Source organism: Muscardinus avellanarius (genome assembly GCF_963383645.1).
Source record: "Muscardinus avellanarius genome assembly, chromosome: 10".
Taxonomy (NCBI): domain Eukaryota; kingdom Metazoa; phylum Chordata; class Mammalia; order Rodentia; family Gliridae; genus Muscardinus; species Muscardinus avellanarius.
The window spans coordinates 91232638-91255751 of NC_137796.1; the positions used below are offsets into that span (position 1 = coordinate 91232638).

Here is a 23114-nt window from a genome sequence, read left to right on the forward strand (position 1 = left end):
GCATGTGCCCTGAGGGCCAAAAGTTGGAAATGTTTGCTTAAAATATGACTTCCATGCTGATGTACCTTAAAAGTCCAGGGAGCGTATGGTGTCAGGCCTGGCTGGATCCAGGAGCTCAAGAGATACTGCCAGGAGTGAGTCTCCATGGCTCTGTCCTGCTTTCTTGTGCACTGCCTCTGTTTCAGGCAAGCCGTTTCCAGCTATAGCTCAGCAACCCCGGTAGAGACAGCATGAAGCCACCAGGGTCACGCGCATGGCCCTGAACTGCACTGTGGCTGAGGGTAGGCTGCTCTAGTGGCAAGGCCAGGGTTACTTAGAGGCTCTGAAAGCTGGACCGACCACAACCACAGGTGTTTGCTAAGAGTGCCTGGCCTCTCATCTGGGTCCCTTCCACAGAGGGAGGCGAGGAGGAACTGGAATAGGATTAGGAGGCTACAGTTCAGGTTCAGCCTCTGACCATGAGTTCGGGGTGCAGCCCAGTCCGTGTCTTCATTGCATCTGTCTAATGGATCCCGCCCTCTCAGAGCCTGCAGGTAGGCAAAGGCCCTGGAGGAGTGGGCCCTGGCACCCCCGGGAGGGTGCTGCTGCGGATCCTCCCTCCTTTTCAGGGGCTCATCCTCAGCAGAACTCTGGCCTGGACTTGGGGCGACAAAGAGCCACGTCCCCACCTGCTCCCTGGCCCTTGGTCACACACACAGGCCTTTGCCAGAAGATCAGGTGCAACTGACAAGTTCATCGCCACCACCTCCTCGCTGTGCCCCAGGCCGCTCCTCCGGGGCTCCTCCAGCCCCCAGTGCCCGCCGAGTGCAACTCTTCCAACAGCCGTGTTTAGAGAGGCCTTGACATGGGCTGTGGTGGAAGTACTTATGCCGTGGAAATAAACAGATGCTACAAACCAGGCTTTATTGAGTGCCCACTGAGCCAGGCTGGGGCGCAGCAGTGAGGGGACCGAGCGGCTGTCTGTGTGGAGCTGGCGCCCACCCAGCACCTTTGTCTCCAGCATCTCTTCAATGCCCGTCCGTCCATCCTTCCCTCGACCTCTGACCAGCCTTCTACCCTCTGCTTCCTCGATTCCCTCCGCCCACCTGCTTGCTGGTCCATCCTTCCGGGTGGACCACTCTGGCCTCCAGCCTTTGGCCACCCATGTTCATGAGCAGCATCTTCTTCAAAGATGGAGTCAGGGAAGGGCCAGAGCCCCAGGCCTGGCCTCCATCCCCAGAGCTCCTCTTCCCCACGCCGCAGTCCCGCCGCAGTCCCGAGCTCTGCAGGCTGGAGAGCTGAGCCGGTTTTCAGGGAGGAGCCAGCCCCCAAGAGGGTGTGAAAACCTCAGCACACATTAACCCAGGTGTCCCTCAGGTGCTGGGGCCGGGAGCCCCCACGTGCAGGGGTCGGGATGGGGTGCTCGCACACGCATGGCTTCACTCGCACACATCCATCAGCCTCTTGCACGCCCATCTCAGGTTCACAGTTCTGAGAACCTGAGTCCATGGGGGTTTTTTTGTTTTTGTTTTTTGGTGGTGGTACTGGGAGTGGAACCCAGAGACTGGGAGTGGAACCCAGAGGCTTTCTACCTCCGGGCTGTACTCCCAGACCTTTTTTATATTTTATTTGGAAACAGGGTCTCACTAAGTTGCTGAAAGCCTCACTAAGTAGCTGAGGCTGGCTTCGAACCTGTGTGATCCTCCTGTCTCGGCCTCCCAAGCGCGGGAATTACAAGCATGCGCCACCACGCCCGGCTAACTGTCCATGTTTTAAAACCTTCTGGACTTACACATTCTCTCAGCAACTTATATCCCAGGCATCCTATATAGCAGAGTCCTGGGAACATTTCCAGCAGGAATGACTTCCCAAGGCAGAGAAGAGCCATAGCTGGCTCCTTCAGGCTTTTGGGGGGACTCTGGGGCCCTGGCAGGTCCAGGCCAGGATGGGGGATTCCCCTTGAGGCTCCTGGACTAAATCAGACTCTGTTGCCTTACCCTTCCTGGTCTTGAAAAAGTCAAGCCACTTCTAAGGTGGGCTCCTTTGGAAGCAAAGCAATCTATTTGTTAAAAAAAATTAGAAGTTTTGTGCAATATCTAGCAAGCTCCTATACTAAACCGATGTTCAGTGAGGTGCCGTCCAATGTCGCTAAGTAGTTCTTAGCTTTTTAGTTCACGTGTCAACAGGCTCCCTGAGAAATCATTGGCAAAGCAACCTGACTCCCCCGCCTCCCCAGGATGAATAAATGGGACTCAATGGCGGCGGGGAGGGGTGAGATGGCCCGGGGTGCAGGGCATCTCTCCCACCGGGGTCTCTGCATGTCTCCCCTCGACTGCCACGAGAGGGCGAGGTGGGCCCTGCGCTCCACGCTGCACCCAGCACCTGGCTCAGCGCTGGCATATGCTTTGTGCTTGATAAATATTTCTAGGGTACATATAGGGGATTTTTAAAAACTGGGCAGCAGAAGCCAGAAAAAGAACTCTTGGTTGGTGGGGGCTGTTTCTCAGAGACTCAGCTGAAAGTTTTGGAAGCGGAAACCCCCCAGCACCCTCTGCAGGGGCGGCCCCAGGCCGGGTTTCTCACCCCAACCTCGGCCCTGCCACAGAGGGAGGAAGCTGATGGGGCTTCTGGGCACTGCACACTGTCCGTGGCCAACCTGACTGATTGCCCCCGAGAGAGGCCATGCCTCCCCATTGTCTGGATGATAAAACTCTGGCCTACAGAAGGGAAGTGAGCTGCCCCCCATAGCACAGCCTGGCTGAACCCAAGCCAAGAACCAGACCTACATCCCTGCACCCCCACAAATCTTCCCATCCCCTGGTCACGGTGGGCTCGCTTTATCCCCTCCCCCTTCCTGAGGAGAGGTGATAGGAACAGCCTGGACATCTTTGGCTCCTGGGGTGGGATGTGGGGGCTAGGCTTGGCCTTGGTCACCGGCAGTGCCCGAGCCCAGCAGGCCACATGAGCAGCAGCCTGGACCAACAGCTCAGGACAGAATCGCCCTTCAGGCAGGGAGGCCCTGGCCCATGCTCACATGCTGACACACGGCCGAGCTCAGACGGGTGTGCACATGCACATACACACCAACACACGCGCGCGTGCACACACACACACACACAGTAAACAGGCTCAGAGGCTCCGTTGGAGACCAGAGTCTGCAGGCCTCTTCACATTACAGTCTGTTGATGGAGTCTCTGTCTCCTGATCAGTGATACGGCCAGCCCTGGATGGCCACTAGCTGGCCTGGGGCCCGGGTCCTGCAGGCAGAGGGGCCATGACCACCCACTGGCGGAGGTAGCTCCTGGGGGGCCCTTCGTCCCTGGGGCTGGCAAAGTCACACTCCACGGGGCTGCCACAGTCGGAACCCACAAAGCCGCTGTCGAAGGTGTCCATGTCCAGGCCGGCGGGGGGCGAGCCCACCTCGCTCTCTGTGACCCCTCCTGGTGGGCTAGCTCCCCAGAGCGAGGCGGTGGCCCAACCCTCCTCTTCTGCAAGGGACAACTTCAACCTGTCCAGAAAGCTGTGTAAGGGGCCTCCCGGCCCAGGGCCGCCTGCCGAGACACAGCCACAGGAGAGGACCGTGGGCCCCGAGCCCAAGAGCAGGTCCTCGGGACTGGGGCCCGGCTCCAGGCCGGCCTCCAGGTTCAGGGCTGGGTAGCCATCATCCCCACAGCTGCAAGGCCAGGCACATGGTCCCTCTGCGTCTACCACGGTCACCGTGTCAATGGATACCAGGCCATATGGCCGGTCCCCGTCATCGCTGCAGGCCGAGCCACCCCTGCTGCCAGCTGCGGGTGGGGTGTGGCTCCCAGCACCAGGCTCTGATGCCCCGTCTGTCTCCAGACCCCCCAGGGGCTCCAGTCCCTTTCCCCGACTCTGTGGTGAGCTGTATTCAGGTTCCTTCAGCATGGAGAGGACATCCGGGCTCCCACCTCCCAGGTCCAGGCAGGAGGTGGTGAAGGGTGAGCCCACCCATTTCTGAGAGAGAAAAATAGAGAGGTGTGGGTGCGGTGGGGGCGGTGAGCAGCGCTAAAGACGGGGCAGACACAGAGAAGAGGAGCGCGGAGGAGAGAGCGCAGAATGGGGACCTCAGATGACCCTGTCAAGCAGGTCTGCCCTCCACCCTGGGCCTCCATGTCCTGCCTGTCACAGGGAGTCGCTGCCGGTGGCCCCAGGGCCTGGGGTCAGCTGGGTGGGGGGACAAGGCCCCCAAGTCCCCGCAGCAGGGGCAGGAGGGCTGAGGCCCGGTCACTGAGCCTCCATCCTGTCCCCTGATTTACTTCCTCCTGCCAGGCCATTCTCCTGCTCTGTGGCCCCTTGGAGTGGACACTCGGCCAGGGCCAGGGCCCCGCCTTCCCTGGGCATTGCTGTACCCCCGGTGCCTGGTGTGCAGTAGGTGCATAATAAATGTTTATGGACTCAGTGAGTAACAAGTAACTCGGAAAGGCCTTCTCCACACTGGACTGCAGCCGCCGCCCCAAAGCTCTGTGGACACTCCCTCCCTGCAGGGACCCACCGAAGACATAAGAGTCTCCGCTGGATTGCAGAGACAGTCCAAGAACAGGAGTCCCTCCTTTCTGACATAAAATTTACCCAGAACCATGAAGTGCTACCACCACTCACCTGAAGTCACTTTTTTCGGGGGGGCAAGGAGAGATACTGGGGATTGAAGACAGTGGCATTCTACCCCCGAGCTACAGCCCTTTTTATTTTTGTTTTCAAATAGGGTCTCACTAGTCTGCTGAGAGTCTCACTAAGTAGCTGAGTCTGTCCTCGAACCTACAATCCCCCGGTCTCAGCCTCCCAAGCACTAGCCTCACAGGTGCGCGGGCCACTACGCCAGCAGGACATCCTCGCTTCTCTGTGTACCCTTGAGCTAGTCCTTTACCCTCTGTGTCTCAGTTTACTTGTGTATAAAATTAACCCACCCACTGGGCGTGGTGGCGCACGCGTGTAATCCCAGCATTCGGGAGGCGGAGACCAGAGGATAGCGCGTGGTTCGTGGACAGCCTCAGCTACTCAGTGAGGCTCTTTGCAACTCAGTGAGCCCCTGTTTCAAAAAAACAGAATAAAGGCCGGGCCTGGTGGCGCACGCTTGTAATCCCCGCGCTTGGGAGGCAGAGACAGGAGGATCGCGCAGGTTCGAAGCCAGCTGTGCTGGCTTAAAGAGACCCTGTTTCCAAAAATAAAAAATAGGTCTGGGAGTGTAGCCTGGAGGTAGAAGGGCTTCCAGGAACCCCAGTACCACCACCAAAAAAAAAAAAAAACCCAACAACAACAACAACAACAACAACAACAAAAAACAGAATAAAAAATAGGGCTGGAGGTAGAGCTCAGAAGCAGAATGCCCCTGGGTTCCATCCCCAACACCATAAATAAATATAAATAAATAAATAAAATAAAATGGGCCCACCATAGGTGTGTTTGGAGGGCTGAATTAACGGGCACCAATCTCCTAGTGGAGAACTTGGACATGACCCCAGAGCAGCGAGGTGCTCATTTGACACCAGTGCTAGTGAAACTAGAGCAAAACCAACGTGCTATCACCCTTAGGGAAGGGAAAGCGTGGGTCTCCCCTGCGGGGCCTCAGGCTCCTCCTCCTGGCACCTGCCCCAGCCCGCAGAGGCTGCTGCAGGGTGAGGAGCCAGGCAGACAGCAGAGCTGTCAGTGCAGGTGGGCCGCCCCTCCCGCCACTGCCACATCCCCTCCGGGGCCTGAGGCTGCTCTTAGGGGGTTGGTGTGCTTCGCAGGCTGGTGAGGCCCTTTCTTCCTCCCCACCCCAGGTCCAGGACATTGAAGACAAAATGGGCAGTCTGCTTTGTGCATCTGGGCTCACTGGGCTCACCCCCTCACCAATTTGGCCCCTGGGGCTGGGAAAGGCTTCCTGGGCTTGTTCGACTCTGCCGTCAACTCCACTCCCTGGCAGGACTGCCTGAGCTTTGCAGAAGGGAACTGAGGCCTCCCTCCAGGACCAGCTGGGGCTGGGGTGCTTTGGGCCCTGGGGTGGGGCTGAGGGCTTAGGAATGGGGTGGGTGGGACTCCCAGAGAGAGGGAGAAGCCCGGAGAGGCTCATGCAGGCCTGGTGCTCTCACCTTGAAGTCTCCGCTGTGCTCCTTGTACAGGGGCTGGAAGAACCACTTGGGGCTGGGAATGGGGGCTGGCGCCTTCCCCCACAGCCTGAAAGGACAGAGATGGGAGGAGGCTGGAGCAGCCAGGGGGCCGCCTGGCCTCCCCTCGAGCTCCTCAACCCTGTGCTGCAGGAGACTCAACGCCCAGGCACCTCTGTGCCCTCCCACAGCCTCAGTCTCCACATCTGTAAAATGGAGCAATCTCCCTCGGGTTTCTGAACATGCTCAGGGGTTGCCGGCTGTCGTGGGCAAGCGCTGCCCTCCTGAGCCCGCTCTGCAGGCCTGGGGGAGTCGGTGAGTGGAGGCCTGTACCCCGCACCTGCACCCCACACCAGCTCAGCCAGATCAGGAGTTGCTGCTATCCTTAGCTCCCCGCCATGCCCTCTAGGTCTTTATCTTACTGTCTGGTTGAAGAGGAACAGAGTGGGCCTTGTAGGCAGGGCCCTGGGCCTGCACCTGCCGCCCGGTGGGGGCTCAGCATCAGTACCGTGCCCCGCTCACGGCTGGGGCGGGAACGCTGGAGTTTGCATCAGCAGCACCCATGGCAATGCTCAGCAGAAACCCAATATATACACAGAGAAAAGCAAGCTGGAGGAAGCAGGAGGGCTGGGGCAGGGGCAGAGGATCGCATCCTCTCCTCGACCACCAACACCCAGCGGCCCCTGGTACCTCCCGGCCTTGAGGCTTAAAACACGATGGACAAGATATGCTGAGAGCACTGCGAGGGCGTGAGATTTCAAGCCTCCTGTGCTCTCTAGCTGTGCAGCTCTGGGCAAGTGTCCTGGTGGCTTGGTGCCTCAGTTTCCCCATTTGTAAAACAGGGATAGCTGAGGTATGTCAGGCTCATAGGGTGGTTATGGGAGTGACGTGGTGCTCTGTGGTCTGTGGTCCCCCGTACACGGGGACCGTGAGCTGGTTATCAGCATCGCCGCTGTCACCCCAGCATGATGGGTGGGTCTTGCTTGGAGGGGCGGTGGCCCAGGCTGACCCCTCCCCTGCTGCCCCAGGCCCCTGGCCTCACCTCCAGGGCAGGTGGATCTTCAGGCCCAGGAAGACAAGGGCGGGGCCCAAGAGGACCAGGAGCAGCAGGAGCAGGTGGGCGTCCCAGGCTTCCTTGGATTCTGCAAAACAAGAGGATGTGATGGGAAGCTTGCCCGGAACAGCGTGAAAAGGGTGAGGGGAGCTGGGTCCAGATCCCCCTCTGCCTTGCTGTGGCCTGGATCCGGATGTCGCCCAGTGTCCCCCATGTATTGAAGGCTTGGGCCTCAGCCCATGGTGCTATTGGGAGGTGGTAGAAGCTTTAAGAGGCAGGTCCTGGTAAAAGTGAGGTCACTGGCGGCATGCCATGGAAGGGGACATTGGGACCCTGGCTCCTCCTCCTCCTCTTTGCCTGGGCAACCATGAGAAAGTGTTCTCTTCCACCTACTCCCGCCACGATGCACTGTGCCACTGCAGGCCCAAAGCAAAACACCAAGACACCGAAGCAAACCCTCAGACTTTTGTATTTATTAAGTGGGTGATCTCAGGTATTTTGTCACAGTGATGGAAAGCTGACGAAACACCATCCCTAACACACACACACACACACACACACACACACACACACACCCTGTTTCTGTCTCTTTGTCTCCAAATGACTTAATCTCTTGGTTTCCCAATCTGCAAAATGGAGTTGATGACCCTGTCCCCAGTGTTAGGAGGATCAAATGTCCTAAAAGAAGAAGCAGCTGGCCCCTGATGCAGGGGCCCTAGAAATGGTGAATGGCTACATTGCAGGGGTGAACAGCCGAATGCCCCCCTCCCAGCATGCCAGAAATCACAGGACTCAGGGCGGTGGGCTAGGGCAAGATTTAGTACCAGAAGCGGGGCGTCCCCTCCAGCTCCACACTTACCCTCAGACTCGGTCTGGAAGATGACCGGGTCACTCCACTCGCTCCAGATGCCCTGGAAGGAGGAGCCAGGCTGGGGCGCCGCCCGCACCTGCAGCTCATAGCTGGAGCCTTTGCGGAACTCCAAGGGCAGGAGGGAGACGCTTCTGGAGTCCACGGAGATCAGCTTGGTCACTGGACTCTGCGGGGCAGAAGGGTGCACTGTCAGGGGCCGCCCTGCCCTTGCTGGAAAGGCCTTCAGTGGCCCCGTGGGAGTGGCTGGCACCTCCCTCCTGCTCAGCACCCTCAGCTCTGCTGCCCACCTGGCCTGGCTTCTCTCTGACCCCTGCTCACTCTTTAGTCCTGGCAGTGGACCCTCCCTGCAGGGACTGGGTGTCACGGAGCGCCATGGACACTCCCGGGTGTCATTAATGGGAACCGTTCCAGACAACGGTGCCCGTGGGACAGAAAGCTGACACGTCTCAGTCCACACACTGACGCCCTCAACCGGGCCAGTTTCTGGAAGTCTTAACTACAAGTTAAGATCTTGTCAGTGGGCATCTCTGGGGTCCTCACCAGGAACATTCTCAGCAACACCATTTGTGGACATCCCCAACTGGGACCATTCTAAAGGGTGGATGATTCTAGAACCCTTCTGCTGTGAGTGTTGGACATAGCAGGCCATTCTGGAAGTCTCCTGCAGCGCACCCTCCAAGCGAAGGCCTCCTCCGAAGCCTTCACATTGGAAACGGTGGGCTCTCTACCCCTGGACGGACTGGCTTTCTTCCCTTTTTATTTTTCCTTCTTTCTTTTGTGTGGTCCTGGGATTGAACCCAGAGGCATTCTACCTCCAAGCTATAGCCCTAGCCTTTCTTTCTTTCTTTCTTTCTTTCTTTCTTTCTTTCTTTCTTTCTTTTTTAACTTTTTCTTTTTGAAACAGGGTCTTGCTAAGTTGCTGAGTGTCCGCCATGTTGCTGAGGCTGTCCTCAAACTTGAAATTCTCCTGTCCCAGCCTCCCAAGTACTGGGATTACAGGTGTGTACCACCATGCTTCCCTGGCTTAACCCTGGACCTTTTTTTTTTTTTTTTTTTTTTTGGTGGTACTGGGGGTGGAACCCAGAGACTTTCTACCTCCGGGCTATACTCCCAGACCTATTTTATATTTTATTTGGAAACAGGGTCTCACGAAGTTGCTGAGAGCCTCACTAAGTAGCTGAGGCTGGCTTCAAACCTGTGTGATCTTCCTGTTTCAGCCTCCCAAGCGCTGGGATTACAAGCATGTGCTACCACACCTGGCCAACCCTGGACTTTCTTAACAGCTGTGGTTTCTAAATTGTTCCATTTCTGAAACCCCCTCTGTCATGATTCAAGAGGGATAACCAATGCCGAGCATGGTGGCACACACTTGTAATTCCAGCATTTGGAGTCTGAGACCAGAGGATCGTGGTTCGTGGACAGCCTCAGCTACTTAGCAAGGCCCTCCACAACTCAGTGAGACCCCATTTCAAAAACTAAAAAAGACTAAAATATAGGGCTGGGGGTGTGTGGCTCAGAGGTACAATGCTCCTGGGTTCCATTCCTCAAAAAGTGGGATAACAAGGAAGTGGGGGGAGGAGAAACAGGGCAGGGAGGAGAGACTGTGGAGGGGCCCTCTGCCCCAGTTGGAAGAGGACAGCTCTGGGGCAAATCTCTCCCTGTGTCCCTGGACTTCAGTGATGCCCACCTATCACTCAGCCCCCCCTCCCCCGCCTGGATGCTCCCGCGCCCGCCCCTCGCCCTCCTCACCAGAGCCCAGGGGTCGCCTCGGTTCCTGTACTGCAGCTCATACTGCAGCTTGCCCCTCAGTCCGTAGAAGTCAGGGTCTTCGTAATCCGAGCGCCAGGAGATATTGTAGTGTCCCGAGAAGGTCACGGTCACATTGAAAGGGGGAGATGGCTTGACTTGGAGGATAAAACCCAGAAAGATAAAACAGGGTAAGACGTGGCTACAGGTGAAGAATAGGAAGTCCTCCCACCAGCATCCCCGAGGAGATGGGGACTAGCAGCACTCTGGCCTCTGTTTTGTTTAGACCAGATCTTGGTTACAAACTCAAGGGTGACAGAGACACATGGTGACGCAGGCTTGGGGATTGTGGAAAAATAAAGGTGCTTCTGGGTTTAAAGGAGACCGATGGCCGGGACTCAGGACCAGCCTGCCAGGGCCAGGTGGCAGACACACCAGGGTCTTCTAAGATTTTTTAGGAAGAAAGTAACAAAACAAAACAAAAGACACAAAGCCTGGAAATCTAGACGACTCTGTGAAATCCCTCAAGTTTTAAAGTTAGCTTCTAATGGGAAAACTTCCTAAGAAATGTGCCAGCTTATATGCGTCAGCATTCCTACAAACATAATCTAAAGATCTGACCACAAAACTCAGTGGAAAGATGATTATTTTCTTACAGTTTGGGGTTCAGTCTATGTGAGGCTGGGGACCCCGGATCACAGAGGCAGAAAGTAAGAGAGAGAGACGAGAGAGACAAGAGCAAAGGAAGAAGATTATATAGTTATATATATAGTTACACACATACACACACACACACACACACACACACACACACATATATATATTCTTCAAGGCTGCATCCCACAGGACCCACCTCCACACCCTACCGGCCTACGGGGTACAACCCAGCTCCAAACATCAAGTGGCTCTTTAGGGGACATATTATATCTTAACTATAACACGGCCAAGTCACCTTCGGTTTTGGTGCTGAAGGACGGGATCCTTTGCTGTGACCCCGCTTCCCTGTGAGAAGCAACGACGATGGCTTCCTTTGACCCAGAGCCCCCTCCCTGCTCCTTATGGGCACAGTGACCCCACGGTGGCCCTGCCTGCTGCAGGGGACAGGGCTTCAGGGCGGTGGGCAGCAGGACCACCTGTCCCAGTCCACTCAGAGAAAAGCTGTGTGTGTGTGTGTGTGTGTGTGTGTGTGTGTGTGTGTGTGACGCTGTGGCCTCACTGTCCTGTCTTGTCATACGCCAGGGCTTGCAGGGAGGGCCGTGCATTTGCCTGAGTGTGTGTCCAGGGGTCCATGAGCCTGTGAGTGTGGTGCAGCTGGGTGTGTCTAGGTGTGCAAGCCTCACTCATACTTTCTGTGGCTCTCAGCAACCTGGTGCAACCCAGGCCCCAGGGTGTGAATCCCACACACCCTGCCACACTCCTGCCCAGTGCTGGAGGCCAGGGGCGGTCACACGCCCACCTCAAGGGCAGCGCCTCAGGGGGCAGGCTGCATGTGCAGAGACACACATGTACTCACACACACAGACACATACATACACACACACAAATACCCATAGATATACACACTCACATATACACATATACACACAGAGAGAAACACATAGACACACAGATACCTTCAGGCACACACACACACACACACACACACACACACACACACACTCACCCCAAGCCAAAGATGACTTCCAAACCCTTCCCCAGCCCAGCCCCAACCCTGGCCCCACAGATACCACGGCCCCACCAGCCAGGCGCCCCTGCTCCCAGGCCCTCCCACCTGTACCCAGGGTGCCTCCAGGTCTCAGGAGAGCTAGAGGAGACAAACGCAGGAGGCTCCCCCTGTGACTGTGTCCTCTACCTGCCTCATCATGGGGACAGGTCCCCAAGGGCCAGGGGTAAAAGGGGCTTCGCTCTGCACGTGGGGAGACAGCCCCAGAGGACAGGCACGCCTGGTCCAGGCAGGCTGAACAACAGCCAGGCCCAGGCATCCAGGGTCCCAGCCCAGCCCCTTCCCAAACCCCTGCTGCCCCTGTTAGGGAGGTAGGTCCAGACCTGACACCAACCCATCACGCCCTAGTCACAAGGAGCGCATCTCAAAGCCGACCTCTAAGGGGCGGGAGGCACAGGCCGCCCGGAGGGCAGGGTACTCACTGCTGTCGGCCAGGATAAAGCTGCCACACTCCTGGGAGTCCTCACCAGACTGGCCGGTCATGTTGACACTAAAAATGTCATCGGGCATGAAGCGGAACACGTCCATGTGGCACGTGTACTTGGCGTGGGTGGCGTTGTGGCTGGACCTGTGGAGGCTGCAGGAGGTGACCTCGTCCTCCAGTTCTCCATGCTGGTCTTGCCTTCAAGGAGAAAGTGGCTGGTGAGGACAGAGGTTCATGGGACTCAGGGCTCAGGGCCAGATGCCCTGACATCTTGGCTCAGGCTGGGAGGGTCTGAGGTGGGACTAGGGGGTCACCTGCTCCAATCAGCCCTTTCCCAGGGAAGGCTTCCCCTCCCTTGCGGCAGCCCTGATGGATCGTGTCCAGGCTCAGCTGGCAAAGCTCCAAGGGGCCAGGACCTCACCACCTCGTACAGGGACGACAGCAGCTTTCAGCTTCGGAAATCAGGTCCATTATTGCTTGGACCAAGCCTCAATCTGCCCCTATCAGTTCTAATAACTGGACTGCTCTCCTACAGAAGGGGGCCCTAAGACTCGGGGTCTTCTTCCCTCCTTTCTGACCACAATCCACTGAAGACCTCCAGAGCCTGTGCTGAGGGCCAAGAACAGAGCCACGGAAGCCTCCTTCCTCCTTCCCCGCTCTGAGTGAACTTCTGGGGAGGCCGGTGGGATGCAGCTGGGAGAATGTTCTAGCTTTTTAACTTCCACTGGGTATGAATGGTGGATCTGGGAGTGTGAAAAGGGGTTCATCAGACATCTATGTCTCTGCCTGCATGTCCAGGCAATGTACGTGACCACCCTCCAAGACCAGTATGAATGTGTGGGCTCAGTTTCCTGCAAAATTTACTAGACTAGAAATTGCTACTGGATAAAGGTTCTCCAAGTCTCCATCAGGATGACTGTAACAGCTGCCAGGGGGCCACTCTGCCTTGCTGGCTCCCTAAAATCGACACTCTCAAATAGCAGTCGGGAGGGGGCCTCTAAAAACGCCCCGCCATCCCTAGATGAGCCCGCCAGCAGCTTTTACTTATTCTCATATTATAAAACCTGGCCCTGGCCCATCTCTTGCTTCCTTTCATGAACTCCTCCACATCCTGGCTGATTCCACTTCGACCACACAGCCCTCCTCGCTACTCTGCAATCTCACCAGCTCTTGCCCCCAGGACCTTTGCACGTGCCACGGCCTCTGCCTGGGATGCCTTTCCCCGAGCTCAGCTGGCTGCCTCTTCTCCTTTGAAAGGTCTGCCCCGACCACCCCGTGGAAGAGAACCTCCCATACATTCCTCACTCCACACCGCACACTCCAGTGTTTGTTTTTTCTAGCCCTTGTGGCATTAAGAAGCATCCTGTCTGTTGCTTGGAGTTTACCATCTGTCCCCCCAGCCACTGCCCCTCCATGCCACATCAGCACCAAGACATCAGGGGCCTCATCAGTCTTGAGCCCTGCTATGCCCTCTGTACCCATGATGCATCTGTCAGGAACTAATTTTTTTTTTTTTCGAGTCTGGGGGTGAAACCCAGGGGCATTTGACCTCCGAGCTACACCCCCCTGCTCTATTTTTTATTCTTTATATTGAAACCGGGTCTCACTGAGTTGCAGAGGGCCTCACTAAGTAGCTGAGGCTGTCAGCGAACTGCGATCCTCTGGTCTCAGCCTCCTGAATGCTGGGATTACAAGCTTGCACCACCACGCCCGGCTAAACAAATGTTTTGCATGAAAGAATCAAGGATCTATGGATTACAGAATGAATACCAGGTGATTTTTTTCCCTTTTTTTCTTTTTGTGGTGTTAAAGATTGAGCCCAGGGCCATTCTACCTCTGAGTTACGCCCCCCAGTTTTATTTTATTTTGAAACAGGGTCTTGCCGAATTGCTGAGGGCCTCAATAAGTTGCTGAGGCTGTCCTCAAATCTGTGATCCTCCTGCCTCAGCCTCCCAAGTACTGGGATTACAGGTGTGCACCACAAGCCTGGTAGCTCTTCTTTACTGTGAGCTGAGGACCCATGGGCTTTGGGGTAGGGTTGCCTGAGTTTGAATCCCAACCTCATCATTCACTGGTTGTGTAGCCTTGGGCTAGTTTCTTAACATCCCTGACCTTTATCATCCTCGTGTAGAAAATGGGAGTCATAATGGTGGGATTTGGAAGTGATAGATCACTTGTGTGAAGCATGCATCAGGGGACCCGGCACCTAAGTTCTTTAAAAAATCATGTGGGAAGTTGGCTATTCCAGGGTCTGAAAGCCATGATCAGGCCTGTATGGGGAAGCGTGCACTCAGTGGCTGCCAGTTCTTGAATCTTACCTGGAAGTGAATCACTGATCGAGCCCCCAGACAGCTGTTCCATTTATTACTAAGCTACCTACCAAGCACACAGTAGGTCCAGCTCAGTCTGAGGCCTCCTGCATGAGTTCCGGCCCCACAACAGTCCCCCGGGGGAGTAGTACCCACAGGGCTGGCGAGGCCGGCCACTTACCAGGTAAGCGTGAGCACGCTGGGGCGGAGGGTCCAGGTCTCCAGGATGCAGGTGATGGTCTGGAGGTAATCGGTGTAGCAGACAAGGTCCGAGCAGCCCCAACCTGTAGGGTCAGGGGAGAGGGGGCCTTGGTGGGGCTGGCCAGGGCCTGGGAGATGAGTTGGAGTGGTCCCAGAGCTGGGATAATACAGGGACCCGGGGCCCCTAGGATATAGGTCTGGGGTACCTGGGTCCTTGTCTCCTGGGAATTCCTCGTGTAAGTCTCAGTGTTTCAGGGCTGGAATTGGCCATGGAAAGGAGGGTCTCCTCTTTTTTTTTTATTATTATACTAGGGATTGATCCCAGAAACCTTCTATCTCTGACCTACATACTCAGCACTGTATTTTTAATTTTAAAATGCAGGCTAAGTTGCTGAGGATTTCACTACATGGTTGAAGCTGTCCTTGAACCTGTGAGCCTCCTGTCTCAACCTCTCAAGTACTGAGATTACAGGTGTGTGACATGGCAGCTGGCTGGAATAATTCTGCTGCCCTCAGCTACTTAGTAAGGCCTTCTATAACTTAGAGCCTGTTTCAAAATAAAAAGAATAAAATAGGGCTGGGGTGTAGCTCAGAGTTAGAAGGCCCTTGGGTTTTATCCCCAGTACTACAAAAAAAGGAAGGAAGGAAGGAAGAAAGGAAGGAAGGAAGGAAGGAAGGGAGGGAGGGAGGGAAAGAGGGAGGCTAGGGGTGTATCTTGGAGGTAGAACACCCCTGAGTTCAATCCCTAGTATCCTTCCCACACATAAAAGAATAAACTGTCCCCACCTTGTCACCCTCTCCAGAGCCCTGTGACCACCAGGTCACCGTCCTCCTTCAAGGCATCCTACTCAGGGTGGCTCGTCCCGAACTCCCCAGACACAGGGTGAACTGGGCCAGCACAAACCCACACGTTGCACGAGAGGCCCAGGCCTCAGAAATCACTGAGAGTGACCACAAATGCCTCGGCTTCACAACAGCCACCTGCCCAGCGTCCCTTGGGAGGCAGGACATGCCTCGAGGAGGAAGAAATCATGAGGAAAATAGAGAAGGAATTGAATACTTTGCAGAAATGCCTGTTATCAACAGGGCGTGGTGGTGCATGCCTGTAATCCTGGTACTTGAGAGGTTGAGACAGGAATATCTCAGGTGTGAGGTCAGCCTCAGCTACTTAGTGAGACTCTCAATGACCTAGTGAGACCCTGTTTCAAAATAAAACATAAAGGAGCCGGGCGTGGTGGCACACGCTTGTAATCCCAACATTCTGGAGAATCGCGGTTCGCGGACAGCCTCAGCTACTTAGTGAGGCCCTCTGCAACTCAGTGAGACCCTGTTTCAAAATAAAGAATAATAAAAAAAAATAGGGCGGGGGGTGTAGCTTGGAGGTTGAATGGCCCTGGGTTCCATCCCAGACCTGCAAAAAACAAAAACAAAGAAAAAAAAACATAAAGGACTGGGGAGTGTAGCTCAGAGGTAGAATATTCCTTGGTTCAATCCCAGCACAGAGAGAAAGAGAGAGAAAAACAGACAGACAAAAGGAGGAGAAAGAGGAGGAAGAAGAGGAAGAAGAGGAAGAGAAAGAGGAGGAAGAGGTGGAGGAGGAGGAAATGTCTGTCTGTTATCTACTGCTGAAGACACCACAGCCACCAAGCAGGATTGACAGACAGCCATATCAAGAGACATGATGGGCCGGGCGTGGTGGCGCACGCTTGTAATCCCTGCACTTGGGAGGCAGAGACAGGAGGATGGCACAGGTTCAAAGCCAGCCTCTCTGGCTTAAGAGATCCTGTTTCCAAATAAAAAAAATATAAAATAGGTCTGGGAGTGTAGCCCAGAGGTAGAGGGTTTTTAGGAACCCTAGTATCACCAAAAAAAGAAAAAAAGAAAAAAGAAGAGATTTGATGGGAATATTTGACACCCTCCTACCCCCAAGCAATTATCATCATATTCTGCTCTAAAATATCGATGCAATCATCTCAATTTCCCTCAAGGTTTGATACAATCAGCTCAATGGCTTTTAATTTTGATTTGTAAAATCAAGGACAGTTATGGCCACGTCTCCCTGCTACATACCAGAGACTTGTTCCCCTTTTTATGTGGATGTTTTCAGAAAGCGGGCTTCTTCCTATGTTCCCCTGACTTACGAGGGCCTGTGAGGTGGGGGCCCACTCCCTTTCTGGGTCTCCCTCGGGGTCAGAGCCTGGGATTCAGAGCCAAGAGCCCTGTGGCTGGAAACAGCCCTCCACTCACCCCACCCCCACTGAGGCTAGAACACACCTCCCCGGCCTCTGTTTGGACTGCTGGGAATCTCGCCCAGGGGAGGCAGCCCCCAGCCTGTGCCAGTTCTGACACCTGCACAGGTGGCAGACATTGCTAATCTATCACAGCGCCCTCGCCCAGGGCAAGGTCTCAGAATCGCTCTCAACAGTTCTCCAGGCTGTTTCTACCATCTTGGATACGAGTCTCGCTCACGGAGGGGCTTTCCCGGGGAGACGCCCAGGGTCTGTCTGTCAGTGGGACACAGAGGGGCTTGTTCACGTACTTTGTGAAGAAAAGAGGGACTGACTTGGGAGGAATCTTAACCCAGGGATGCAGGAGCCGCCCTGAGGCTGTGTCTTCCATGAGTCCATATCCGGGTTGATATAGTGCAGGGTTCCAGGAACCGGGAGAGGAGGTGTCCTTCCTAGCTAGGCTCTAGGGACAGAGTTTGTCCCCAGACTTGGGATAAACACTGGGGATGGGAAAGTAGCCCCTGAACAGCTACGGAGGTGGCCCCGGGCGCCATGGTGCCAGTGCCAGGCAGCTAGACAGCCCGGGCTGCCCACTGGGGTTGCTAACATGTGGCCACACGCTCCCCTAGCTCAGCAATCGTGGATGGGCACTCAAAATGGCTCCTCGTCCCTGTGCATAGCTGGCCATACGGGCGCCCCCAAGGCCGTGGAGGGTCGCCATGACATGGTACCTGTGCCACCCACACGTCCTACGCCCCAGTCACTCAACAAACCACAGCAGAGTGCGATGGTTAGTGAGGTAGGGCAGGAGAAACGAAAAGAATGGATAGAAGGGAGAGAAGCAGGGAGGGCGAGGACACTGTAGTTTCAAATCTCAAAACTCCAAGATGCCCCTCACCTTCATCCTGAAGCTCTGTTTTCCTTCAGTCCTAAATTCCTTAAAGGTCCGATAAATAGAAGGTCCAGGTAATCGGTGCCCATCTACTGTTAACCTTCAGAATGTGTTTTAGACTGAGAAGAGAAGCCCAGGCCTAAATTCTTAAAAGGTCCAGTAAGTCAAGGAAAACAAGCTCACCCCTTGCTTTGTGGTGGCCCACGCTTGTCATCCCAGCACTTGGGAGGCTGAGACGGGAGGATCCCGGTTCTCAGACAGCCTTAGCTACTTAGGCCCTCTGCAACTTAGTGAGACCCTGTTTCAAAATAAAAATAGGGCTGGGAATGTAGCTCAGAGGTAGAATGCCCCTGGGTTCCATCCCCAGACCCACTAAAAAAAAAAAAAATAGAGTTTGCATTTCCATAGCACACCCTTCTCTCGCTTGCAGGGTGGCCGCTTTCTCTTAAATGTGCACTTCTTACTTTTCTAAATACACTTCTGTCTAGGTCTCTGAGTGGCTTGTGCTCAAATTCTTTTCCGGCACATAAATCAAGGACCCTGCCAGTCCTGAGGTGAAGAGTTGACCCTTCTCCCATGACAGGACCATGCTAGGGTTTGGATGTGTGGAGACATCCGGACACTCCACAGCAATGCATTAGCATTCAGAGGTGGCTCCTTTGGGCAGTGATTAAGTCGTCTATGGATTAGCAACCTTGTAAGGGCCGGCGGGAACCAGCCCCTCTGCCCCTTTGCCCCTCTGTCCCTTTCACCACATGAAGACCCAGTATTCTGGCGCCATCTTGGCAGCAGATCTGGGCCCTCACCGGACCTGGAACCTGCTGGCGCCTTGATCTTGTAGTTTCTAGCCTCTGAAACTGTGAGAAATAAACTTCTGTTGTTTATATTTTGTTTTAGCAGCACAAACAGCCTGAGACAGACCATAGGAGTCAGGTGCCCATCCGGCTGTGTGGCTGTGACCCTCAGTCTGTCCTCTCTAAGCACAGAGTCCTCAGCTGAAAAGTGGGCGTCGCTGCGACATGAGTCTCATGGGGCTTTCGGGAGGATGAGTGGAGATGATGCTCGGGGCTCAGTAGACAGAGGGCCTTGTTACCTGCTCCCAACAGGTGTGGAGCCATGTTGGTACCCAAGGCTTCCTAGAGCCAGGACTGGGTGCACACCCATCAGAGAGGAAAAATAAAAGCCTGACATCTGTTTCCTGAAGAAGCTATTTGAGGCAATGGGTCTTTGGGGTAAAGACCAGAGCAAGTGCCTCTGACTCAGCAGAGCAGGGGGTGAGTTCCCCTCTGCCTCCCGGCCCTCACGCTTCAGCGCTGAGGCAGGGCCTCCTCTTCCCCTTTCATTCATTCATTATTCATTCACTTGTTTAAAAATTATTTATTTATTTATTTATTTATTTATTTATTTATTTATATATTGGTACTAGGGATTGAGCCCAGGGACATTCTATCTCTGAGCTACATGCCTTCCTCCTCCCTAGCCCTTTTTTATTTTATTTTATTTTTTTTGAAACAGGGTTCTGATGGGTTGCTAAGGATCTGGCTAAGTTGCTAAGGCTGACCTCAAAACCACCATCCTTCTGGCTCAGCCTCCCAAATACTAGAAACCACAGGCATCTGCCACCACAGCTGGCTGGCTTCTTCTGGAGGGCTGGGAGGCAGGCAGGGCAGAGAGCTGTGGCAATGGAGGGAGGCATCTCTCATCCCCTGGGGTGAGACATGAGCACCGAGCCCGTGAGCTGGGTCGCTTGAGCCTTTTGTGTCCCACTTCTGGTTAATGGTGCTCTTTGGGCAGATGGGTTCACTCAACCTGTATCAATGTCAAATGGACAGATGCTGCTAATTCTAGGCCAGTAGCCTCTAGCAATGTCCAGGAGCTCTCAAGGTCAGCACAGCCCCTGCTCAGCTTTCTGGGAGGCAGAGGGAGCCCCTTCCCACCCGCACACCACGAGGAGGCAGCTACTTACCATCCTGGAGCATCAGCAGGAGCAGGGGGGCGGTCCAGCAATGCAGCATGCTGAGGCCAAGCCTGCAAGAGACCCACAGTGGGAGGGTGAACCCTGAGCAGCCTCCTCTCAGCGAGAGAGAGAGAGAGAGAGAGAGAGAGAGAGAGAGAGAGAGAGAGAGAGAGAGAGATCCCAAGAGTCTGAGAGGCCCGCAGATGAGCCCAAGGCTTCCTGCCCCTTAGAAATGGGATTCCTCCTGTGGAGCCCTCCCCACTTCTCCCACCTCCTTCTTGTCCCTCTTAACAGAGTCCCAGTGAAAGGCAAATGTGGAGAGGAGTTTGTTATTCTTCTGTCTTTGCTAAGCCCACTGATGTAGCATTGTGCATAAAATGCAACTTGTGGAGCCAGACGTGGTGGTACATGCCTGAAATCCCAGTAGTTAAGAGGCTGAAACAGGAAGCTTGCAGGTTTGAGGCCAGCCTCAGCAACTTGGCAAGACTCTCAGTAACTTAGCGAGACCCTGTTTTATAATAAAAAATAAAATAAAATAGGTCTGGGGGTGTAGCTTGGAGGTTGAATGTCCCTGGGTTCAACCTCTAGTACTGAAAAAAAAATTAAGCTCATCTCATGCATTTATCTGTCTACAATTAAATGGAAGGAAGGAAAAAAGGAAGGAAGGAACTCTAAAAGTATAAACACCTAATTTTACACTGGCACAATAAATTGGCTTTCTACTGAATAACAAATCTAAGGTCAGTCCACAAAGGAGATTGCTATTGAATACCAAAGATAAAGTTAGCCCAATATTGAGGCCCGGGTGAGCCTCCTGGGGAGCATGCTGGGAAGTCAAGCCAGCTCGGACTCTTGGATTCTGAGCAAGGTGGAGAAGGGCCCTTTCCGGAGACCAGGTGAACTTATCTGGGAAGAGTAGCCTTTGATGTCAGGCGCAGAGAAATGATCCTCCTGGCTGGGAATGCCAGGCTTCTTCCTGGCACTCTGGCCACTGTGTCCACCAGCTCTGGGTCTGTTTGGGAGGGGCATCAGAGGCCAGTGGGACCACCTGTGTGGCTCAGGGGCCACATCTGGGCTGGCCCCTTCAGTCAGGGTAGAGCTGGAGCCTCGAGAGGTGATCCAGGCAGGGGCCCAGTCACAGGCACAGCTTTCCTCAGACACCATCCCTGACCCCACAATAAGACAAGCCCTCAGTGGGGGTTTCCCCAGATCCTACTCTGGCCCCATCTGCACCTCGGTGTGACCTCCTTACAAAGTCACGGAAGGAGCAATGGATAGCTGTGAAGCCAGAGTGTTTCAGATTACCAGCTGGGTGGCTGCAGGTCAGCCCCTTGGCCTCTCTGAAGTGGAGGCAGTAAATCCTGCTCCTAAGGGTTTTATGAGAATTCAAGGAGGTGGTTTGCAGAAAACTCTGGTGTTGGCTTCTGATGCATAAACCCTTAAGCGGCTGTGATCACTGTAGAACTTAGAGCATCAGAAATAGAAGCTCTCAGAGTAATCTAGCCAAGAACTCCCAAGATCTCTTACTTTCAAATTTTTAGCCATAGGCATACATTGTATGTAATGTTATGATCAGATATAGAATGTCCCCTGAGGAGCTCAGGATTGATACAGTTAGGGCGTGAGGGTTGTAATCTCATTGTAATAGACTTACTGGGTGGTAACCTGGACAGGTGAGATGTGACTGGAGAAGGTGGGTTTCTGGGGGTGTGAACTTAGGGATGGTGTTTGTGTCTTGGAATCCCCTGGCTTGCTTACTCTCTCTGCTTCTGTGTTCTCTGTCTCTCTGTCTCTATTTCTGTCTTTCTCTCTCTCTCCTTCCTGCCACCATGCCCTGAGCTCTGCAGACCCAGCCTGACATGGACTGAATCTCTAAATTGCCAAAAACTTTGAGCAAATAAATCTTCTTCCTCTAGGTTACGTGGTCAGTTATTTTGAATTATAGCAGTGAGAATGTTGACCAAGATAAGCATCTTATTCATTTAATCCATTCCTAAAAATGAATGTAGTTAACAATTTAACCTCAACCTCATCATAGTAAATAACATCTGTGGTCATATATTTTTTTTTCTAACACACTTTACAATGAATAACAATACTATTTCTATAAAATAATATTAGGGGAAATATCATTCAAATCTGCTTTTAGGAGCAAGATCTTGAGTGGCCCCAAGCCCTTTAGGAGCCCTGTGCTGATTTTGACTGCATCCTCCAAAGTTCCCATGTTGGAAATTTAATCTCCAGTTCAGGCAGAGCTGACTCTCCCTCTGCTCCATGGAGTGAGCCCGGCAACCCAAAGACCCCACCTGTCACCAAGGACCTTGCCCCAACGATGATTGGATAAGGGATGGACAGGAGCTCAGGCAAGGCCAGCAAAGTGGTCCTGCCTGGGATATTTTTCTAGAACTCTAGCAGAGGTACTTTTCTGGGGTACCTGCCCAAAGCCTGTAGCCGTCTTGATCACTTCTGAAAGAAAACCCGCCTGAAAAGGACAGAAATACTGAGCTATAAGGAGACCCAGATTCCTCATGGCCACACTGAGGTCCTGGGTCCATCCATAGCTGACGTCCACATCTGGGCCTTCTCATTTACATGAACAAATAAACAAACAAACTATATTGCTCAATAGATGTGAATTATATTCCTGTTGCTTGCCACCAAAGACACCTGATACACAGGAAGAGAGAAGAGGGCCCGGAATTGGAAGCCACAGGATCTTGGAGTCACAGTAGCTATTCTCTGATCCTTCTACTTACTGTCTGACCTCGGTCACTGTCTCTAAAATGGGAAAACCCTACCCACTGCACCTGGCCACCGAGAATAGACGGCGAGGAAGCAGAGATGACAGGGCCCTGAACTGTGGAGTGCGGCACCGCGGCACCGAGTTCCTGCTATGACTGCCTCTTGCACTGGATGAGTCCTCGCCCCCCAGCACCCTGAGCCCCATCATGCCTCGCTGCATTTGCATGAGCTGAGCCCTCTCCTTGCACGGCCCCCCCCCTCCTTAAACTCAGCTTTCATGGCCCCCCTGCTCTCTCCCTGCAGTCACACGGGAATGTCCCAGAAGTCCTGCCACTAGATATTTACCTTTACCTCGCCTCCCACTTTTTACTCCAATAAACATGCCTGTAAAGGAGATATTCTATCACCACCATCAGCAGATAATTAGGGTGAAGTAGGGAGGCACTGTACTGCACTGGTTAAAACACAGATGGCACAGAAGCCTGCCTCAGTTTAAACCCCAGCACAGCCACTGCCAGGCTGTGAGACCTCGGGCACGCTACTTAAGCTACCTGGGCCTCAAGGTCTTTGTCTGCAATGTGGGAAAGAGGAGCAGTGCTGTGCTCTTGGGGGTCTTGGGGAAATTAAATTACCTAAGAACTTGTCATGCATTTGGAACAGTGCCTAGCACATAGGCGATGTGATATAAATGTTTCTTAAACAAAACCACCAATTTACCCTAAAACTAAATGCAAGGAAATGTAAAAGGTAAATAGAAGGAAGGGAAAAGACAGTCACTGAAACCTAGAGAGAACTTAAAACCTGTGGCTTGCAGGAGGTAGAGATTCAGTGGGTCTTTGTTTAAAAGGCAGGATAAACATCTGTAGTCCCAATAGTTGGGA

General features: G+C 53.9%; 1 protein-coding gene across 1 annotated transcript; it reads right to left on the reverse strand.

Moving 5' to 3' along the window:
* Positions 1-3213: 3213 nt before the first annotated feature.
* IL21R (interleukin 21 receptor) lies at positions 3214-19549 on the reverse strand (the record flags this gene model as incomplete). Its single annotated transcript, XM_080703916.1, has 8 exons — positions 3214-3957; positions 6072-6156; positions 7129-7228; positions 8000-8177; positions 9761-9915; positions 11903-12102; positions 14395-14497; positions 19501-19549. 8 exons carry the CDS (start codon positions 19547-19549, stop codon positions 3214-3216), a joined length of 1614 nt encoding a protein of 537 aa, XP_080560042.1.
* Between the last annotated feature and the right edge of the window lie 3565 nt (positions 19550-23114).